The sequence below is a fragment of the Porites lutea genome, chromosome 14 (genome assembly GCF_958299795.1).
Source record: "Porites lutea chromosome 14, jaPorLute2.1, whole genome shotgun sequence".
Classification (NCBI taxonomy): domain Eukaryota; kingdom Metazoa; phylum Cnidaria; class Anthozoa; order Scleractinia; family Poritidae; genus Porites; species Porites lutea.
In genome coordinates, this window is record NC_133214.1 from 5,178,231 (window position 1) to 5,198,731 (window position 20,501).

Genomic DNA, 20,501 nt, shown 5'->3' on the forward strand with positions numbered 1-20,501 from the left:
AGAGTAACAAGGTAACAGGGTAACACGGTATCAAGGTAACAGAGTAACAAGGTAACAGGGTAACAGAGTAACAAGGTAACAGGGTAACAAGGAAACAGAGTAACAAGGTAACAAGGTAACAGAGCAACAGGGTAACAAGGTAACAGAGCAACAAGGTAACAGAGAACAGAGCTACAAGGCAACAAGGAACCAAGTAGAAGGAGTGAAGGTATAAGTTAAGTAGGTAAAATCGGTACAATATATGTCCCCATACATGAATAACCGAAAAGGGTTTGTGGGGGTTGCTTTGTCTCGCGGGCTCACAAAACCTCATTTTGTATTTGCCGCACTATAGAGTGTTTTCGCATGACGTCATGGCGGCCATATTGGTGGTGTTCCAAACAAGTCCCGTGGGAGTTAAATTAAGTAAACGCTTACTTTTGTTCTAAAACATTCGCAAAAATACTAAACTCTCTATAGTGGACGTTTCCGTCGTGAAAAGAGACCTTTATAGAAGAGAAAACACAAGACTGAACATTTGGACTGTCCACAGAGGACAAAAAAGAGGTCGAAACACAGACATGACCGTTGAAGACAAGTGGCTGTTAGCACAGGTTACGAATGAAATTTTGGACTCGTGAAATGCATTATGGGCTTCATTATGCGCGGGTAAACTGGTGCGAGAAGTTTAGTCACAATTGGTTTTACGCGAAAATTCAAACAAGAGAGATTGGGAAAGCTCAAAAAGCTAAGTAACGTTATTTACTGTTTTTATTGTTTTATTGTTTATTGTTTAAGGCTTAAACCTCAAATGATAACTTTTGGAGCTTGATTGAAAAAGATCTAGTTAATACGTTTTTAACGCGAACTTGATTGCGAGATTAGTTTTTGTGAACGTTCAAGAAAATACAATGGCCGTCGAGGTACAGCCATTTGCGCGAGAACTGATCGCAGCGTCAATTCTTCTTACTCTCGCGGGAACGTAATCTGGTTTTCTTTTTGGATCGCAGAAAGAAATTCAAAGTGCTCTGCTCTGAACAAGGGAATAATTGCGCGTTTGGCGTAAGATGAAGCGATTACTTGATTAGTATTAAAAGAAGCTAGTTTAGTTGTACAGCTGTACAAAATTAGAATCTAATTCACTCTATAGCCCTGGAAATTTATCATTTGTTACAATTCTTAATGCACTTTTTAGTTTGTTTTTTGGTTCCTGACTAGGAAATTATATTAACCCTTTAAGTGCCAATAATGACCAACAACAATTTTCTCCTAATAATATCCATACATTGTCAAAAGATAAAGTTATGAGAATTAATAAAATGATCACCAAAGGGAAAATGACATGATCTTTTATCAAACTCTCTCAAGTAATTCTTAAAGGAAATGTATGGAGATCAGTTTGGAGAATTTGTATGTGGATATTGGGACTTCAAGGGTTAAGAAAAGTGTGGAACTTAAAGACCGTTTTCAGTTCACGACCCCACGACTGACAGCTGAGATATCTCCTCACTGACCGCGCTTACTTCGTTATTCTCTTCTTCTTCTTGACCACTGTCATCATTTTCGTCCTTGTCCTCATTCTCATCTTCATCGTCTTCTTCGCTTTCACTTTCGTCCTCTTCCGCATCGTCTGCGTAACTAGTTGTTCCGTAAGCGAACGCGCTAGACCCGTAACCAGACCCACCAGACCCGTAACTGAACCCACTCGTCCCGTAACTGAAACCTCCCGACACATCATAGTCGTCATCGTAATCATCACCAACTTCATTGCGATGGCGAGAATAGGCGTAGTTACGAGCTAAAAATGGACGAGAAAACAAAGTTAGAGCGGCCAAGATTTACGTTTTCCAACTAACATTGAGTTGCTAATTGAGTATCAAAATTCATTTTAAAATCGGTTGGGTTTTTTCCTGTCAGAAAACGCAAATGGCAACAAACTTTGGCGAGGTCCTTTCAAACAATCAGAAAATAAAGTGACCTATTTGCATAAATTTCCCGCGCCTGGGGCAAAGACGCCTGCTACACAAAGGTGCTTCGAGTTCTGATTGGTTTATTAGATTATCTCCGTGCATTCTGACTGGCTAAGGTAATCAATGTCATATAGAGCGGTTTTCACTTGACTGTCGAAAGGGATTGGTTTTGGTTTTGGTTTTGGTTTTACTACGCCCTTTGGTTGGCTAGTGTATTTACTTTGGTTTTGGTTTTACGACAGTCAAGTGAAAACCCCTCTAAGTTTCCGAAGGTCAAATTTGACCACTTTAACTGTTCTAACTACAAGAGAAGTAAGGAAACATTGCTAACTTACTCGACATGCTGAGCTCTTTAGTTTCCTTAGTTTCGTACCCACATTTTGGGCAGGGAATCGGCTGCCCTCTAGTGTACTTTACACCTTTTCTTCTAACGTGGTCTTCACAGTAACACGCCTAAAATAATGCAAAATATAATTACTTGAACTGTTAACAATCATGTACAAGAGGTCTTTGAGGATGAGGACCGCTGAGTTAAATCTTGGACTTGATAAAGTCATATAAGCACGAAAAAAAACACCAAAAAAAACGAACTTACTTTAGCAGTCAACACGCCCGGCTCGCTTCAAAATGACACATGAACCGCAATTCAAATTTTTTACGTTTTCGATTTGAACCCAACAAATCCCTACGTTAGCAATACTACTAGATTTATTAAAACTTAACAGGCACTCACATAACAAGTTTGGGATAACTGTACTATAATATTTGGAGCGTCAGTAACTTGTCAGCTAGTAGCGAGCCGTGCTGGAACGCGCAACTTTTCACGATATTCCCCAAATGATATTCGATATTCCCCTACTGATCAGTCATCATATCAACAACAACAACTTTATTACACATGAAAAGTTAACAAGTAATAAATTAAAGTAAACTGAAAAGGGAAAAGGACATTTCGCACGACCCGCAGTTAGCTTAACCCTTTAAACCGTAAGATCAAAATTTGAATTCTCATTTGTTGCCCCTATTCAATTCCTACAGAAGTAGTGGGGAGAAGAAGTTGATAAAATACCAAGCAAATTCATCTTGTGTGATTATGTCCGTAATTCTCATGACCACTCTGTTTTACGAAAGGTTGATATTCCAAGGAGAAATTTGATGCTGATCACTATTAGGGCTTGAAGGGTTACTCGCGACCCCAACCTGCGTGATTCCTTGGTCAGCAGCAACCTTCAATCGGGCGCAAACACTGAGGATGAACCAAATGGAACTTTTCCCTGTCGTCGTCCACGATGCAAGACCTGTGCCCATACCAACCCAGCCCCCAGATCAACACCCCCGATGAACCTCTGACCATACGGCAGGGGTTCTCATGCACGACAAGTAACCTCGTGTATATCATAACTTGTCGGGCATGCACTCTGTCGTACGTTGGCGAAACCGGACGTAGGCTTGGGGACAGGTTCTGCGAACACCTCAGATCTGTCTCAAAGAAAGCCGACCCACCCGTTGCTAAACATTTTTCCTCCCCCGGTCACACAACAGATGATATGATGGTAGCTGTTGTGCGAGCGGGACTTCACAACACCAGGGACAGACGTAAAGCGGAGGGCCGCCTAATTTTTAAATGCAAAACTCCTCAGCCGCGCGGTATAAACGTTGACTTCAATTTTATTTGAGCGAACTCTTCCAGCGCGCTCCTCAAATGTTGCCACATTTGAATAAAATGACGCGCGTTCAGTGTAACGGCATCTTCCACTGATGAAGGGACAGTAGTCCCGAAACGTCTGGATTTTCAAACATTTTAACGCTAAGAACACAAGACAAATTTTAATTGTAATCAACTTATCAGCGCTACACAGTTCCTAACCACGTTTTGATCCTAACTTAAAGGGTTAAGCTTATCAAGACGGGAGGTGAAGTGGAATTAGAGAAAGAAAAATAAGAAAAACTAGACGTAATAATAATTTTACAAAGAGAACAAAATTTGATACTTTGCACCGCGTACTTATTTGCTAAGGATAGTTAAATTCATTAAATATGAAGAGCCTAGGCATACCTTTGAACTTAAGTGTCGACTTTAACTGTATCTTCTTGAATTCACTCTTCGTTCCAGAGGGATTCAATTTCCTTTCTCATGCATTGCTAGTAAAGTTTTAGTTAACTGCAACTTGCAAGCGATGCTTACCTTGCACTTAAGACATGAATATTGACCTAATTTGTTACAGGAACCACCTAAAGAAAAAAGAACATAGAAAAACCAGTAAGACCTAAAAAATCTCAAAGGGTACTTCAGGAAAAAAGAGCTATGATTGCAGACAATCAAATCACTCGCACCACCAATCTCTATTCAATCTCTTCAGTTGGTACCAAAGCTAGAGTAAACTTAATTCTAGGTATATCGACCGAAGTGGCCTTCATCCTGAGCTTCTCTAGTTTAAGCACCTAACACTGAATAACATGCACTCATTTGCTCATAAACGTTTCAAAAAGATAATTAGTGAATATCCTTTGACACTACTAGAAACGTACCAAGTTTAAAGGTGATAAATTAAAATTGAGCTAAGATATCTTTAAACAAAGTCAAAAAATTTTACAGACGTTTCTCCGTGTATGGTGAATCACACCAATGAAACTGTCCCCCACCACCAAAACCACCACTATATAAACGTTGGTGACTCTGCGGAGCTTTTTTTCGTTAGCTTTCAACAAATCACGATCCCACTATTCATGTTTACTAATTTCAAGGCATATTTTTAGCCTTGTAACCAGATTTTCCCTAACTAGTCCCAGGCAAAAATCAAAATCAAAATCATGGGAGGGTAAAAACGGCCAACAATGGTTCCCTGAATCCTTCTCGACAGTGTGTGTGTTCTTTAAGATCTCATAGAACTTTCATATGTGAGAAGGGGCCCACAGATTGATCATCCTTATCTGAGAAGACAAGAAAGTCTAACCAAATTTTGCTGACATGATTACAAGGCAGCACTGACTTTCTGCAAGTTATTTAAAGACCCTGAGCGCTGGTCCAGCTGAGGTTTGAACTCATGGCCTCCCACTCAACCGACTGGCACTTAGAGTGGTTTTCGTTTGAGTGTCGTAAAACCAAAACCAAAGTAATTACTCTGGCCAATCACATAGGACACAGACAATACATTGAACCAATCAAAACTCGAAGTAATTACATGTGGCTGACGCAAAGCGCGGGAAAATGCATGCGAGCGCGTCACAATTGGCTTTGGTTTTACTTCTGATTGGATTAAAAGGTGGCGCGAATCTTTTAAGCCAATCGCATCGTGTAGAAAGTGCAAAACCAATTACTTTTCGACACTCAAATGAAAACCGCTCTATCCCATTAAGCTAAGACCCAGCTAAGGCCATCCTCTTTTTTTTTCTTCCGTTTAGCATCATCCAACCGACCCAAATTTTTGGCATTTTCAAAAAAAAAAACAGTTATGACATAGTTAAACCATTTTTCACTAGGAATAATTCTTTTAATCTATCTGAAAAATGATCATAGTAACAGGATAGAGAAAAACAGGAACATTTCTTAAAGCAAATTGTACATTTTGTTAATCCAATTATGTGAAAGTTAACTTTTAACGTTGTTCCAGGGTACCAGGGCCTCCTATTCCGAGACTTCTTGTGATTTTTTTTTAGGTTTTTTTTCAATCCAACCGACCGACCTAATATCAGGAATTGCATTCAATGCTTAACGAAGAGAAAAAGGGGATAGCCTAAGAACCAGGCAGCAATTCTGAGAGACCTAAAGTGACAAAATGGTTAAGGCGGGAAAGAGTTTCCAGTAATTGAAACTGGGCACAAAGTGGTCGAGTGAAAAGCAACCTTGGAATTTCCTAAAAAAAAACTTACACTTTAATGTTTCAGACTCCAGTACTTGGCACTTAGCTTGATGTTCAAACTGATCATCTTCGCACAAGAAAGATTCGCAATATGAACAAATGAAGAGGCGTCCACCTGTGAACAAATAAATATTTTCATTATTTCCAAATCTCATTGTTTTTTATTATTTTCACCTCTATAAGGAGGTACACCCCTAAGACAGATCTTTCTGTTATGGGCATTTCTTTCAGTGCCAGTTCCATAAATATCTCTGTAACTGGAATTGTTATTTTTTTTACTTATGGAGCACCTAGGAGTTCATGAGAACTCGTTGAAATGTGTCCATGCGTTTCAGATTGAATTGGAATTTGGAAGTGTTGCTTTTGGAGGAGAGGGGAAAACTAGAGTAACCGTAGAAAAACCACTCAGAGCAAGGGAGAGAACCAACAACTAACTCAACCCACATATGGCATCAACGCCAGGATTCAAACCCGGGCCACATTGGTGGGAGGCGAGTGCTCACACCACTGCGCCACCCAAGTTCCCCATGTTTCAGCTCTATAAAGATAAAACTTGGATCTGCAGCCTAAATTGTGTCCATACCATACAGTACCGCTGATAGCCTGTGAGATGGCTCATTAACTATTACGAGTTCGGCAAAAAGTTTGGTGGCAGAACTGCCAGCGCAAACTGGCGAGCCTGGCAAGAAGAACAGGGCTCACACTGGTGCTCTGCACTAAAATTTTTCCCAAACTAAGGGCCTGTTTACATGGAAGAGGGGAGCCCCAGGTAGGTGAGGTAAGCTGCCTGTCCTTATAATCTCTCATTTTAATTTGATCATGTTACATGATAGGTGGGTTGACCTGCCACATGTTACCTCACCTATCTGGGGTCCCCCACCTCCATGTAAACAGGCCCTAGCACATGTGCCCCTGCTAACAGGCTACACTGCTGATGGTTTATATGAAAAATTACTACAGGCACACGCAAAGAGCAGAAATATGAACTTTATAGCCTGACCTAAAAAGAGAAGCTGTGAAAACTCATCGGCCTGACTTTGAATCTTCCAGAGCACCCCCAATAATATTGCTTGAAAGACTGCTGGCCAGCACTGTCTCAAGTTTAACTTAGCCTTAATCTCATTTAAACACATTAAAATACAATATACCATGATCCCAGACTCCTCGTTCACATTCAATGCAGTCACCATCTCTGAGAGCACATTCACATGCATGTGTTGTAAGGCACTTTTTGCTATGACAGATAAATGCTTCACAAAAATCACAAATAGCTCCCTTAAAACAAAGAGAAGGTACATGTTTATGAAAATTAACACTGACATAAACTGTGTTGTAATAGCATTCTGATATGTACACTTTAATAACAGAAAAGAAAACTTTATACAATGACAATTTCATGGAGCTTCATTCACATAAGTCAGAATAAATTTACTCAGAGATTTACTCAGACTCAGAATAAATTTACTCAGTGGTAACATAGTCTCGCATTTTAAAATGCACTAAAATAACTCATCGAAATGACCACTTTATAAACTTTATATAATGACAATTTCATGGATCTTCATTCACATAAGTCAGAATAGAAATCAGAGACAAATTTACTCAGTGGTCAGGGCTGTGCTCTAACAGAGCCCGGTGGCCCCTGGCGCCTAACTTTTGCCCTCGGGCGACTAGAAAATCTCAGATTTTTCATACAAATCATATGCTGGGCACCCTAGATTTTACAGTTTCAGAGCACTGGGCTCCCTTCAATTTTCCTTAGAGCACAGCCTTGGTGGTAACATACTCTCGCATTTTAAAATGCACTAAAATATCTCTTCAAAATGACCACAAACCAATGGTCTATTACACTGTAAAACTATCATGTAGTACCTAAACATGACAATTCCTTCCTTCATTCATTCATTCATTCATTCATTTATTTTTGCCACTAACCAGAAATACAACAACAGTATACAGAAATTCATATTACATTAAAGATAATATACAATATTCTAACTAAATTATTTACAAGATCAAATGTTTAAAGTGGTAATGGCAAGAAAGCCTATATAGAAGCTGACGGCTTATAAACTATAGGCTTCCTGGAACTATAGGCTGGGTAAACCATGCAAGTTAAGGGTACTGAATGAAAATTTGGATTAAATTTTTTAAAAAAATAAAGAAAAGAAGAGAAAAAAGGAAAGAAAAGGTGTGTAGCTGCATTGTTCTAGACGAGGAAAAATCGAGACAAAACTGCTACACAACTTCACCGGCACATCTTGCAACATTTTACTTTTCCAGTAGATATCTTATTTCAAGACTCATCTTCAAGCAGTATCCTTAAGCTAACCGTCCAGAATACAATGAAAGATCAGCAAATTTGCAACATTATCATCAGCCATGTTATTCTTTCTGAAGGATACCACCTGAGCGAAATGAGTGATATTGTTTCTTTTCTTGACGAAAAATCCTAATGATCTAGATTTTTGATCTGATCCTGGATTTTAGTAAAGAAACGCACCCTTAAAGTCTACTCCTCAGGTGCACTCTGGCTTGTAAATAGGACCTTTAAGTAAGTAGAGGCCCCACTCAGACACACGCTAAAAAAAGGGAGGGGCCAAGCCTCAAAATTTTTCTCTGCCCTGAGGCTTTAGTTTGGCCCAAAAATATGGTGATGGTAAGATTCCCCTTGACCCTTCCCTAGATGCACTACTGCGAGGTTTCACTGTTGGAGCATGAATGTACTTACCACCATTGCCATGCCAGTGGTGAAATTTGCTCCATGTTTTACAACACAGTCTCCAGTTTTGGCCATGCATTTTGTCTTTCCTAAAAATACAACATTTTAAATATCTCTCTTTAATAGATGATAAAAGTGAGCAGCATTCATTTTTTTAATTAATGTAATTAAGTGTGCATCCACTCATGGAAAAACAGAGCCTGAAATTGACTAAAATCCTGGCTTTCCTATGGAATCATGACTCACAAGCCTCAAAATAAGGAGATTATAGATCATAACTAATACATTTTAAAACTGTGAAAGGTTTGAACCCAGGAGTCATTAATTATATTATCAATTACATCGATTGTCATCAATTACATCGCCATATAATTGACCAATCAGATCAATAACCAGAGTATAATACCATCAACTGACGTGATACAACTCACTTTGACTCTGAAGATGACTACCGCACAGGTTGTTGAAACGTCAGTCACTGTCAACAACAACAGTCCTATCCAGGACTATGTTCACCCGGACGATCAAACTTAACCTACTTTTAATATATTCTAGTAAAGTCCAACTAGTGGTCTGTTATACCAAGTTCTGATTGGTTGAGCTACTACTAGGCTGTATGTTATAGCCCACTAGTAGCGAAAAGTGCCGGCTTTGAAAACCAAAACAATGGCGCCTGAATCTTGTTTTGCTAGTTAAAGTTGTTTTGCCTCGATATTTTTGACCAATTAGTTGGATTTTACTAAAACAATTATTCCTCTTGTCCTCATGGCCTCTGAGTCAATAGTCCATTCGGCCTTCGGCCTCATGGGCTATTAAGGAGCTTTAGCATCGACGACGGCAAAGGCAGTGAAAACGTTAGTTTTAAAATGAATTCCCTTTTTTTCAATTTTTGTTGCTTTTATTCAAATTTGCTGAAAATGGCAAGTGTAGGCAAATTTCCCTGGAGTTGATTTCTTGAGGGCCACACTCAAGTTTAGAGAGAGAAAAAGAGATTCGTCGTCGCTTGTTTATGTCCTCCAAAAAACTTGCAAATAGTCATTTTCACGTCGTAGTCGTGCAAGGACAGTAAAGAAATGTACAAAAAAGCGTGATGGACATGCAAAGTTGTTGTTTTGTGTAATAAACCTATTGCTTTTTTGACGTCCTCGTTGTCGTCGCCGTCGTCGTTGCTAAAGCTCCCTATTGACTCAGAGCCCACTCAGGCTCCAGGAATAATAATATTGTTAATGATCTACTATATGAAAATAGATGCTAATTTTCAATCAAGTAATGTGTCACGCATAACCTAAGAGTGGTCAATATCAGTTTTCTCCCAACAACATCAATACATAATAAGGAGAAAAGGTAACTGATAAAATGATCATTTAAAAGAAAATACTTTGATCTTGTAACAAATTTTCCAGCTGAAAGTAAAGGAATATATGGAAATTATTCTGGAGAATTCGTATGTGGATATCAGGCCTTAAAAAGTTAATTTTCAAATGGTACATGTAGATACAAACTTACCACAGTTGCCACAGATAGGTAGTTTCTGAAGTGATGCACAGAAGTAACAAAATGCTCTATTCTTTTGCCGTCTGTTCACACAACAAAAAAGAAGGATATTTGGACCAGAATACACAATTGTGGGAAGCTTCTCACCCACTCCTGCCATACCGCAAAAACCTTGGGTGAGAAGGCGTTGTTAAAGTTGGTTTAGGGGAGGGGTAGGTGGGGAACTTACCAGATTCCTACTCTGATCCTTTGGACTTGCTAGAGGTCCTGGTTAACCACTGGTAGGAAATTTTGTTTTCTATTAGTGGCCTTACAGGAAGGTACACAATAAGTTTTAATAATCCCAGAGTTGGCTTTTTGGAAACCCAAGAGTTTCAGGATTTCGGAGGAAGATGGGAGCCAAACGTTTTCGATTCAGGGGGCCCCTTACTCCATTATTAATAACACCATGCTGTTTGCTTACCTTTTACACTTGTCACACTCCTAAAAGAAAATCACCCAAGAAAAACACGCTATAAGTCCTTCCTTTTGCCAATTAATTACAAAAACAATCGAAAGTGGATGGCTATCAAGAGCCAGAATTAGGTCCACAGACGTACCATAATTACATTACAAAAGTATTCTGTAATGGGCCTCTCACGGCTAGCTCTTATCCCTCGTTGACGTTCCTTCTGCTTTTCCGCTTTCTTTCGAGCGCCTGTCTTTTTCTTTGGCATCTTATATCAAGTAAAATTTTCATATGTTTTTAGTTTCATATGGACGAAAAGTTCGGCCACATGGCTTCGCTGTGATAAACTTCCAGGCAACCCCCAGGAGAAGGGGGAGGTCTGGAGATGAACTAAGAAACCGCTGACCGCCCAAACAATAAAGGCTACGATCCTTGTACCCAGTCTCTTGGCTTTTTGGTTAGGGCACGGACAGAATGGGGGTGTTTTTGCTGTACTTTCTGATAATTTTCAATTAGAACGTCTTGAGGATTTGGATTTGCTCGTGTGAATGGGCCCAAGAATATGGATATCACCAGCGATCTTCTCTGAATCAGATCTGTTATCTGTAATCATCATCATCATCAATCTTTATCGTATCTAACGGTTCTTAGCAGAAGGTGAAGTGCTTAGTATATGGGGTTAATCCCCGAACTGAAAATGCATATATACTGCTCTTCAGGGATGACTTTTTAATACAACACTGGTCGCAGTGTTCTCGGGAAACTTATGCGTATTTGCTTGTGGCGCAGTTTACAATCGAGACAGACCACCACACTGGGACCACTGAAGACTACTATACTCTCTACGAACAGTGTCAAGGGTCGAACGGGGCCTTCGGTTCCGAGAAGACCTGAAAGTCTAACTGCCTACATATGTCATTGCAATGTTGTTCCGAATTTTCTGTGCCGGCTTTACTTCAAAATACTTTGGACAAAAACGTCTCTTCTTTAGTTGTTCCTTTTTATTTTTCACTATGTCTTTTCTGGGACGGATAAGGATTATTTTTGGGGAGTCATCATGTGTCTGATAGGGGGTGTCGACCGATAGCTCGGTCAACTCTCGGTCGACACCCCGGTCGCTATATCGGTCGAGTGTCGGTCGACATTCTCTATAAGATACATGATCCTAGTCTGGAGTCATGAAAGTCATTGTGGGTGGCCCATCCGGTATAAGATTTAATGGAGCCGACTGACCAGTTGTGGAATTGCACACATTTTAGGCATCCTACTGATGAACAGTTACGACACGTAGATATATTTTTTAGCAACTACTATAGTTTGCAGTCTGTCCACTTTGAATAGAATAGTCAGATATCACAATGGAACAAACAGTTCCATATTATTTGCTGAGAAAGACTGCAACACCTGAAATGTCTGTAAAGCGGCTCTATCGAGACTAGTAGCAATAAGTAACAATTTTACTTTACTTCTCAATCGGCGCGCCTGAATGAAACAATAAAAGCAAAACTGAAAACGCGAAGCAATTTTCTTTTGGAATCTAAATTCAAATCGACCCAATTCTCCTCCCCAGAACGACTCAGTATTGGGGTGTGTTCCTTTCGGCGAATCCAAAAACGGATTTTTGATCCTAGATTTGCCAGATTTCTCGGTCGAAAGGAACGTGAAATCCGAAATTGGATTTGTAACCTTGGTAACCTTTCGCCAACGCGTGCAATATGCACAACAGCCTCTCAAAAAATGACGTGTTTTCTACTGTTTGACAAATTATGCGATTATACCGTGCAGAATTTAGTGGTCGGCAGTTCCAAAAGCGAAGATGGAACATAAAAAACAGACGAAGAAAGAAGCGCATTAAAATTGAAAATTATCTAAAGAATGTCGGCCAGTTTGATCCAGTCTGTCCAGTTCCCGAGCTCGGATTTTTTTTTATGTAACACGATCGAGTGCCTGTCGCGTCTACAAGCGAGTTTGTAGTTATATAGCAGTTCATTTGTTACTTTTACTTATTTCTGATTTCAAGCGAACTTTAGAGACAAATGGTTAGTATATGGATATTTTAATGTACCAGGAATAGGCTTTTGTACATTATGCTTTTGCTTCCCTACTAAAATGCTCCACCTTAATGCTCCATTTTTCCCACTAAAATGCTCGGTCTCTCCAAAAAAGTCACTAAAATGCTCGGATAATGCTCATTATACAAACGGTTTTTTTTAATTAAATTCAGAGTTTACACTTACAAAAACGTTCGAGTGTTGCAATTAACAACGACAATGTGTACAAGTTCATAAAAACAGCCAAAAAAACCAGCTGTATTAGGTTTTTTGTGAATTTTGAATTTTAGTCTTCATTTTGTTTAAAAAAGCACGAGCTCATGGGGCATGGGCTCCTGAAAAAAGTTAATTTCTATTTTATTTTCTCGGAAAAATTAATTTTCCGGGCAAAAGGCCACTAAAATGCTCGAATAATGCTCAATGCTTTTGCCTCACTAAAATGCTCGAAAAAATGCTAGCATAATGTACAAAAGCCTAACCAGGAACAATCTTCTAATGTTTTCAGATATTTTGCGGCAAATGACAGCAACCAGGAAACTCTACGGCCTCTATGGGAATACTTTAACTGGAAATACCGCTGGATCATCTGACTACTTTCGCATCCATTGTGAATGGAACAGCGTAGATCACTAATCCGTTAATCTGGATTTGGATTCTTCGGATTTCAAATCCAATGAATCCTTTTTCAAAAGGGATTCACCAGATCAAAAATCCGGATTTGGATTTGCCGAAAGGAACACACCCTTAGTGTTGCGCATGACCAAAGAGAGATTAAGCTGACCAATTTACCGTATTTATTCGATTAACCGCCCTGGGCGCTTATTAGATTTTTGGACCCTGAGAGTGGGCGCTTATTCGAGGTGGGCGTTTATTCGAGGCTGGGCGCTTAATAAATTTTCACCATTTTCAGCAAGTGAAGTATCTTTATTTTGCAACAAAACAACAAAAAGCTAGTGACAAAACGCCAAGAAGTAACAAAGCAAGGTTTCTGTAAAATACTCTGAAGAAAACTCCGTCCTTGGGAAAGTCTCTTGTTAGAATTTATTCACTCAAGTAGGTGGGGTGGGGGTGAGCGCTTATTTGAGTATGATTGTGAGGAGGAGGGGGTGGGCGCTTATTCGAGGCTGGGCGCTTATTAACTTTTTCTGCCTTTAGGATGGGCGCTTATTCGAGGAGGGCGCTAATTCGAGGTTGGGCGCTTATTCGAATAAATACGGTAGTTTCAAATGAGTGTGTTATTCATTGAAAAGCCGGCTTGTTACTCAGCGCTGTTCTTTGAAAAAATTTTCTTATTCAAATTCTCAAAGTTTCCCGTATGTAGAAAATAGTTCATTAATTTCATTGTTTCCAAAATTATTCGGAAGAAATGAAATTGACTGTACATACACGCCGCAAATGAATATAGTCAGGGTAGTTCATCCTTTCATTATTAAGAAACGTTCGCCGCGTTTACGAACTGAGATAGTGATCGAAAGAAACGAAGAATCGAGAGAATCCAGGTTCGATATGAATGAAGGAGCGCTTCATATATCAGCTGATTCGAAACGACAATCTAATTCAGCCGAGGGAATTTCAGATCGTTTATCAGAATGTCTACATCTGGTGTATTATTGCAGAAGTCATTTTAGCGAGTCTGATCTACCTCCCACAGACGACGAAGACGAGACACTCGATACTAAATCAGGTCCTTTCTCCCCTGAAAATGGTCGAGGTCGTTTTCGATCCTTTTCCTGTTCAGCGAATTATTCCACCCCAAGAAATAATTCGGCGGAGGAAAAAACGGGAAACTTGCTGCGTGAAGAAAAACAAGTGGATGAAAAGAAAAATAACGAAAAGTTGCGAATTCCGGGTAAATCGACAAGGAATAAACCAAACAATCTTGATCCGAATCCAATTCGCCCATCGATAGCTTTGGACCTCCTTCCCAGCGACGAAGAAGACGAAGTATTCGATGATGAAACTGTTTGTTTTCCCGCTGGCGAAACTGAGCAAGGCCGTTTCAAAATGGAAGTGAGTTCGCCTGTTTCCTTGCCCCAGAGACCTTGCTCCCAGCTTCAAAACGACAAAGCCTTAAGCGGAGCTCACGGAGAAGAAAATTACCGCGGGAAACTAAAAACGAACGGTATTCAAGGAGTTGGGGAACACCTGAAAAATATATTGCCAGTGCCAGCTGACATACCACGAAGAGCCCGAGCCAATTCAACCGATCGCGAAAAAATTCGCGAAAATCTACATCCAAAACTTCGCAAGCGCAGGTCGAGCGAATCTGATATTCCTCAAGGCAACGAGACGACAAGTCGTGATCATCCTTCACAAGGAAGAACGCGAGCTGGCAGTTGCCATACTCCCTCCAGCTTCGGGGACTATTTTATCCGCCGAAGTCGTGGTAAGCTGACAGAAAACGCTAGTAAGCTGTCCGCAGAAGAAATTCATTCTCTGGAACTCGACATTTTCAAACCGATCGATTTTTATGAAATATTATTTGAGAGAATGCAAGTTAAAGGGGCAAAAACTGCTGCTTAACGGTATAGAGTCATCTAGTCTGAGATCAACCGAGCCCGTTTTTTCGCAGCGCATCTTACATTCAATCTGTTTCTGTACATAGCGCTTTTTTAATTTCATACTTTTTACTTCGCACCAGAATTTACCACCAAAAAAAACAAACATGACAAATGATATATTAGCGACATGGGAGGCACGGAAGAAAAAATTCAAGTTCTCCCAACAAGACGCCGAAAATGACATAGACAATGGAACCTGATCGAAGGTTAGAGCCAGGACACAATTCATTTCCCAAGGCGAGACAACTGAGTAAGTTTCGTTCCTATAAAATATTTAGCAAAACATTACATATTTCGCCGCCTCGTAATAACGTTAAATTTGTTGTTGTTGTTTTTTTTAATTAATTTGTTATTATCACTTTAACTGTGAATTACTGAGCCACTTGCCCGGTGGCTTGTGAACTAGTATGATAACTAAAAAAATTGATCGGTTAGTATCGATGACGGACTGACCATTATGCGTTTTTGCTCCAAAAAGTTCTCGTTTTTGTTTTTCGTCGGTGTATTATGCCTAAAAGGATAATTTTCTCATTTCAAAGACAATTATAAGTCGAAACAATGAAATAAAATTACAGAATAATATCACTTTGTAATTTTATTCTATGGCCGAAAAAATTCTGTTTATTTTTTACACTGTTTTAAAGCACAATAATTTTGACGACAGAGTGCAGACCAGTCTCCGATGATCAAATAAGTGTTTTATAATGCATTTCGCGCGACTAGTGATACTGAAAAAATGTCGATTGTTTCTTTGCGCTAGGGTTCGAAGATACCAAAAATATAACAGTGTCGAAAAGAGAAGTAAAGGTTAACAAAATGTTTATTGTAAAGTATAAAAACATTTTTAAACTTTTGCAAGGGCTTACTATTAGTTTACTAATTAATTGTCTATTTTTGTTGATTTTTGTAAGTTTCTTTGAACGAGGTCCTTCTGTAACAAAAATATATACGTCAAGAAAATAGAGAGATTCACTGTTGTTAATATCAAAACATAGGAAAAGAAGTAATAAATGAAATTTGCAGTGTACACAAACAGCTTGAAAATTCTCTTTTTAATTGGAATTCGAATTTGAATTTGGAGGAAAGGAGATAAAAAGATCACAGTACAGAAAAACAAATAGCGAATGAAAAAAATAAGCTGAATTGACAAAGAAAACTCGGAGTTGTCCTTGTCGGCACCTGTTGGTTTTGTTTTGATCCCTCACGGAAGCTATTGATCAAGCGCAAGGGCGCGCCATAAACGTTACAAACGACGCCGATTTGGGCCGTTTTATTGCTTAAAGGCTGGTATACAAACAACGAGTTGTCGGAGTGAACTGTCGGTTTAACATACTTAACTCGAATTGACCGCAAAAAGATCAAATCATTTAAGAAAATCTGTAAAGTTGAGAGTAATATATCTTGTAATCGAGGCTATATCGCACGCTGATACCACAAATCCTGAATTTAGTGCATGTATCGAAATATTGCGGAATGTGTTACAATCACCTTTTTTTCTAATTTAATTTTGTCATCATCACGTCGTCAGATTACGGGTGAAAGTTCTGTAGGGCGGTTTTTTTTTTAATTATCCAAGAAGACTTGAAAGTCTAGTTATCCTTTAACAGACGTTAGACCAACGACTGCTCTTGGTCCTCAGTTACCGTAAAATTCCGAAAAAAATCCCCTCCATGTATAAGCTCCTTCAAATATAAGCCCTCCAATCTCGTAATGCAAGAAACCCTCCGTTAAATCGCCCCTCAAAATATAAGCCCCCCCCCCCCCCGAAGCTTGTACTTGGAAATTGCCCTCAAATACAAAGTAAAACAAAGCAAAACCGGTAAAATTCCTTCCAACTATAAGGCTAGCCCAATCGATTTTGAAACACAAATTTCCCTCCGTAGATAAGCCCCTCCAAAAAGGGCAAAAGGGCCTCTGAAAAATATAAGCCCAGGGGCTCATTTTCGGAATTTTACGGCATTTGAGGCCACCAGGTGTTGGTTTTGCCGAGAATCGAACTTCCGCAGACTGATATTCATGAACCACTTGAGTAAACCGGCAGTATTCAGGGGCACCCAATGGATCTGTTCCTCAAAATATCTGTTCTTCAGGCACATTTTTGCTGGCTGGGAGATGTGAAAGAAATCATGATAGTCCTTGGAAGGAAAGCGTTGCTGGGAAAAAGATAATTCAGGGTGTCAGAGGGGATTTGAAGTCCAGAATAGCTGCTACGGGTTACTTGTATGGGTTACTTACCACTCAAGATCTGAATTGTGCCCTATGAAACTTCCCAGTAAGTCAAGTTGCAGGTTGTAAGGTTGCTGGCTGGGAACTCTTACATCAGTCTTGCTGGGAGTGAGGAACAGATAATTTTTTTTCCAGCAATCTCCCAAAATGCTTAAAATAGTCTCAGAAAACTTTATTCACGCTTTGTTGTTGTTTTTAGGTCTTTTTCTCAAAATTTCCCGTTGGGTGCCCCTGAGTATTCGGGTAACCGTTTATGGGTAATCTTAAGCTGCTGAACCTTATCGTGTTAGCGAACTTTTATAACGAAAATTATTGCGAACCGAGGGGAAAATGGTTTGGGAGGGCCCTCCGAAGCTGCCCGATTTGCCCATAAAACTGCTGACCGCTTTGATCGAGGAATCATTTAAAGTTTCTGTCTCGCTGGCCGCGAAATAAGGATCAACTACTTTAAATACTATTTTTATAATTCTTCAATACTGTTAGATTGCGATCAGCTTTCATCTTGCGCCGATATTGCTTCCTTATGCATATAAAAAATCCTCTGTCGAAAACGCAGAATTGTGCTCTTCTTAATGAAGCTAAACCGCCATATGGACAATTCAAGAAGAAGAAAGAAAGAAACGTTTTGGAAAACTACAAAGCAATATGTACTGTATATTTTATTGAGAAAACTTGTATTGCTTATATCACACCAGTTAAATATTACTGAATATTGAGGAAGTATATTTATACACATTTCCAACATTCTGGCTGAAATTGTTTTGAGCAATATTGACTCAATATCACATTATGCGGAAATACTAGCTTTGCTGTGTGGGTCACTTACGTCTTGGTGCCACTTACGACTTGGTGTTAAAATAGTAGGTGTGAGTTATTTAATGAGGAAAATAACCAATTTTTATCTTCTTCCGAGAAGACGGTAAGTTGATAGATCATATTTGAAGTTAAGTTATAGTGCATGTTGATGCATGTTGGTAGACGGCTGTATTTTGCAATAATGAAGCACGGAGCTGTTCAGTTGATTACTGAAGTGAAGTGCTTTGCTCCATTACCACGACGATGAAACATGTCTGCTATAATTGATTTAGGAGAAAACAGTACTTAAGTCGATCAAATTAAGCGCTTCATATACCGACCGCCTTTTATTCTGGGAGTTTCTCGTAAAAACCTGGCTTAGGTTTGCAAATGCTGATCTGTCAGTTAACTGCTGATGACAAATCATATATATGATAGAAGATACGATAGAAAACGATAGAATATTGAATTCTCTTATCCTTTTGTCTAAACTAAACAATGTTTATTCAGCACCAGCTCATTCCATCTATCTGCACGTCTACACACCGAAGTGAGTTAAAATTAGTAAAATTATTATTGGAAAAGTCAAAACTGTTTAGTTTAGCGAGTAATTCTGCAAAGGTTGTAATAAAAAAGACCAATAAAAACGACAAAAATACAAAACCAACAAGAATACGGAGGCAGGAGCCCATAACTTATACTCGTGTCACGGCGTTTTCACCGACCAGTTTATTTTTAGACAGATTTTTAGAAGTCTCACAAACCACTCAGCAAAACCTACAGACCTAAAAAACATTTGTTTGCCTTTTGATGAAGTTTAGTTTTCCTTTTTGATATCCTATACTTTAAATGCACTAACAGTTGGAGTAGAGCGTCCATTTTCGCGGTAAAAAGTGCTCTGAAATTAAATGTATCAAAAAATAAACGTTCCGTGAAAACGCCGTGACATAGGCCTAGTATGCGAGTTGCTTGCTCCTGGTTATGAGCACGTCACGGAAGGCTAAAATTCTGACTGAGTCGCTTCCTTAATATATACAGGTGTATATATCCAGTTTTTCCCTTTGCCTGAGTCACCGGCCGGGCGCTTTCCCACCGTAAACTTTTAGAATAGAGTAGACTGAGAGCAGTCTCTTATTTTTCTTTTTAGTCACAGTAGATCGAGAGAACGCGTGAGAGGGGAACGCGCGAGGAACGAGGGCGGAAGCCCAATCTTTCCTCTTTTGTACCATTAACTTTTTATTGCATAATTTTACTTTTTCACTCGTCGCAAGTGGCTCTAAGGAAAGAAAGACGACCGCTCACGGCCTAGAAATAGCCTCAGAAAACAGCCGACATTTCGTGATGCCACCACTGGTTTCCCGACGAAATGACGTCTGAGAAATAAGCGCAGAAATCCCATTCTGATGATGCGTCATTAGCCAGATCTAAATAGTTATTCTTAGGGCCTGTTTACATGGAGGTGGGGGACCCCAGGTAGGTGATGTAACCCGCTTAGGTGGGGTAACCCGCCTGTCCATTTAATCTCTCATTTCACTTGGATCACGTTTACATGATAGGTGGGGTGACCCGCCTAGGCGGGTAGCCCGGTCTGCCAGACCGGGTAACCCTCTCAGCCGGGGTCAAATTTTGCCATGTAAACGTTTCAAGGTGGGGTGACCCGCCTAGCCGGGGTCGGATTCGGAATACATCAAATTCGAGCAAAATTCATTTTGGCGGTGCCTTTGCATCATTATTAAAGGTAGCGATAGAAAGCCAGAGCACTGAAGGTTGCAGCAAGAGCAGCACGTGAGTGTAGAAAAGCATTAATCGCCAAAACACGAGGTTTGCCAGCATTTTTCTTGTTTACGTACTTAGCGACCATTCAGTAATCTTGAAAATGTGCACCCCGGGGTGGCGGGGTTGTAAGATTACATGTAAAGGAGGGTTATTCTTTTACCCCACCTAAGCGGGTTACCTAATCTACCTGGGGTCCCCTACTTCCATGTAAACAGGCCCTTATTAGTTGAAGCAAATTCCTTACGCGGCACGACCAACCAGAAGCGCTACCCATATCAGTGTAGTGACACGTCATCAGTATGGAATTTCTGCGCTCGTTTCTAATATCAGACGATTTTTCCCGGGGAAACCAGTGGTGCAATCGCGAAATGTCGGCTGTTTTCTCCAGTAGACCAGCACCGTTCTAAACCTCTTATTTCACTGGTCCCCTTTAATCTGCACTTCCATTGTTTTCAGGGATAGCGGCATTGTTATGTGAAAATCCCTATTGTTTTCCCAGCTAATCAAAAACAATCTTTCAAATAGGTGCGGGATCGCCCGTTTTCTCAGGCTAGGTCTAGATATAGAGAATGTCGTTTATAGGAGGTTTTAAGTGTTAATTCTCTCTCCTAGTAGAAGA

General features: G+C 39.8%; 1 protein-coding gene across 1 annotated transcript; it reads right to left on the bottom strand.

The window, feature by feature from the left end:
• Positions 1-649: 649 nt before the first annotated feature.
• On the bottom strand, positions 650-10,817 carry LOC140924231 (zinc finger protein 330 homolog). Its single transcript, XM_073374262.1, has 9 exons — positions 10,625-10,817; positions 10,489-10,508; positions 10,038-10,108; positions 8,541-8,620; positions 6,958-7,084; positions 5,820-5,924; positions 4,135-4,181; positions 2,285-2,402; positions 650-1,777 (listed from the first exon to the last, which is right to left on the bottom strand). The coding sequence occupies exons 1-9, from the start codon at positions 10,739-10,741 to the stop codon at positions 1,452-1,454; spliced, it is 1,011 nt and encodes a 336-aa protein (XP_073230363.1). The 5' UTR covers positions 10,742-10,817; the 3' UTR covers positions 650-1,451.
• Positions 10,818-20,501: the final 9,684 nt, after the last annotated feature.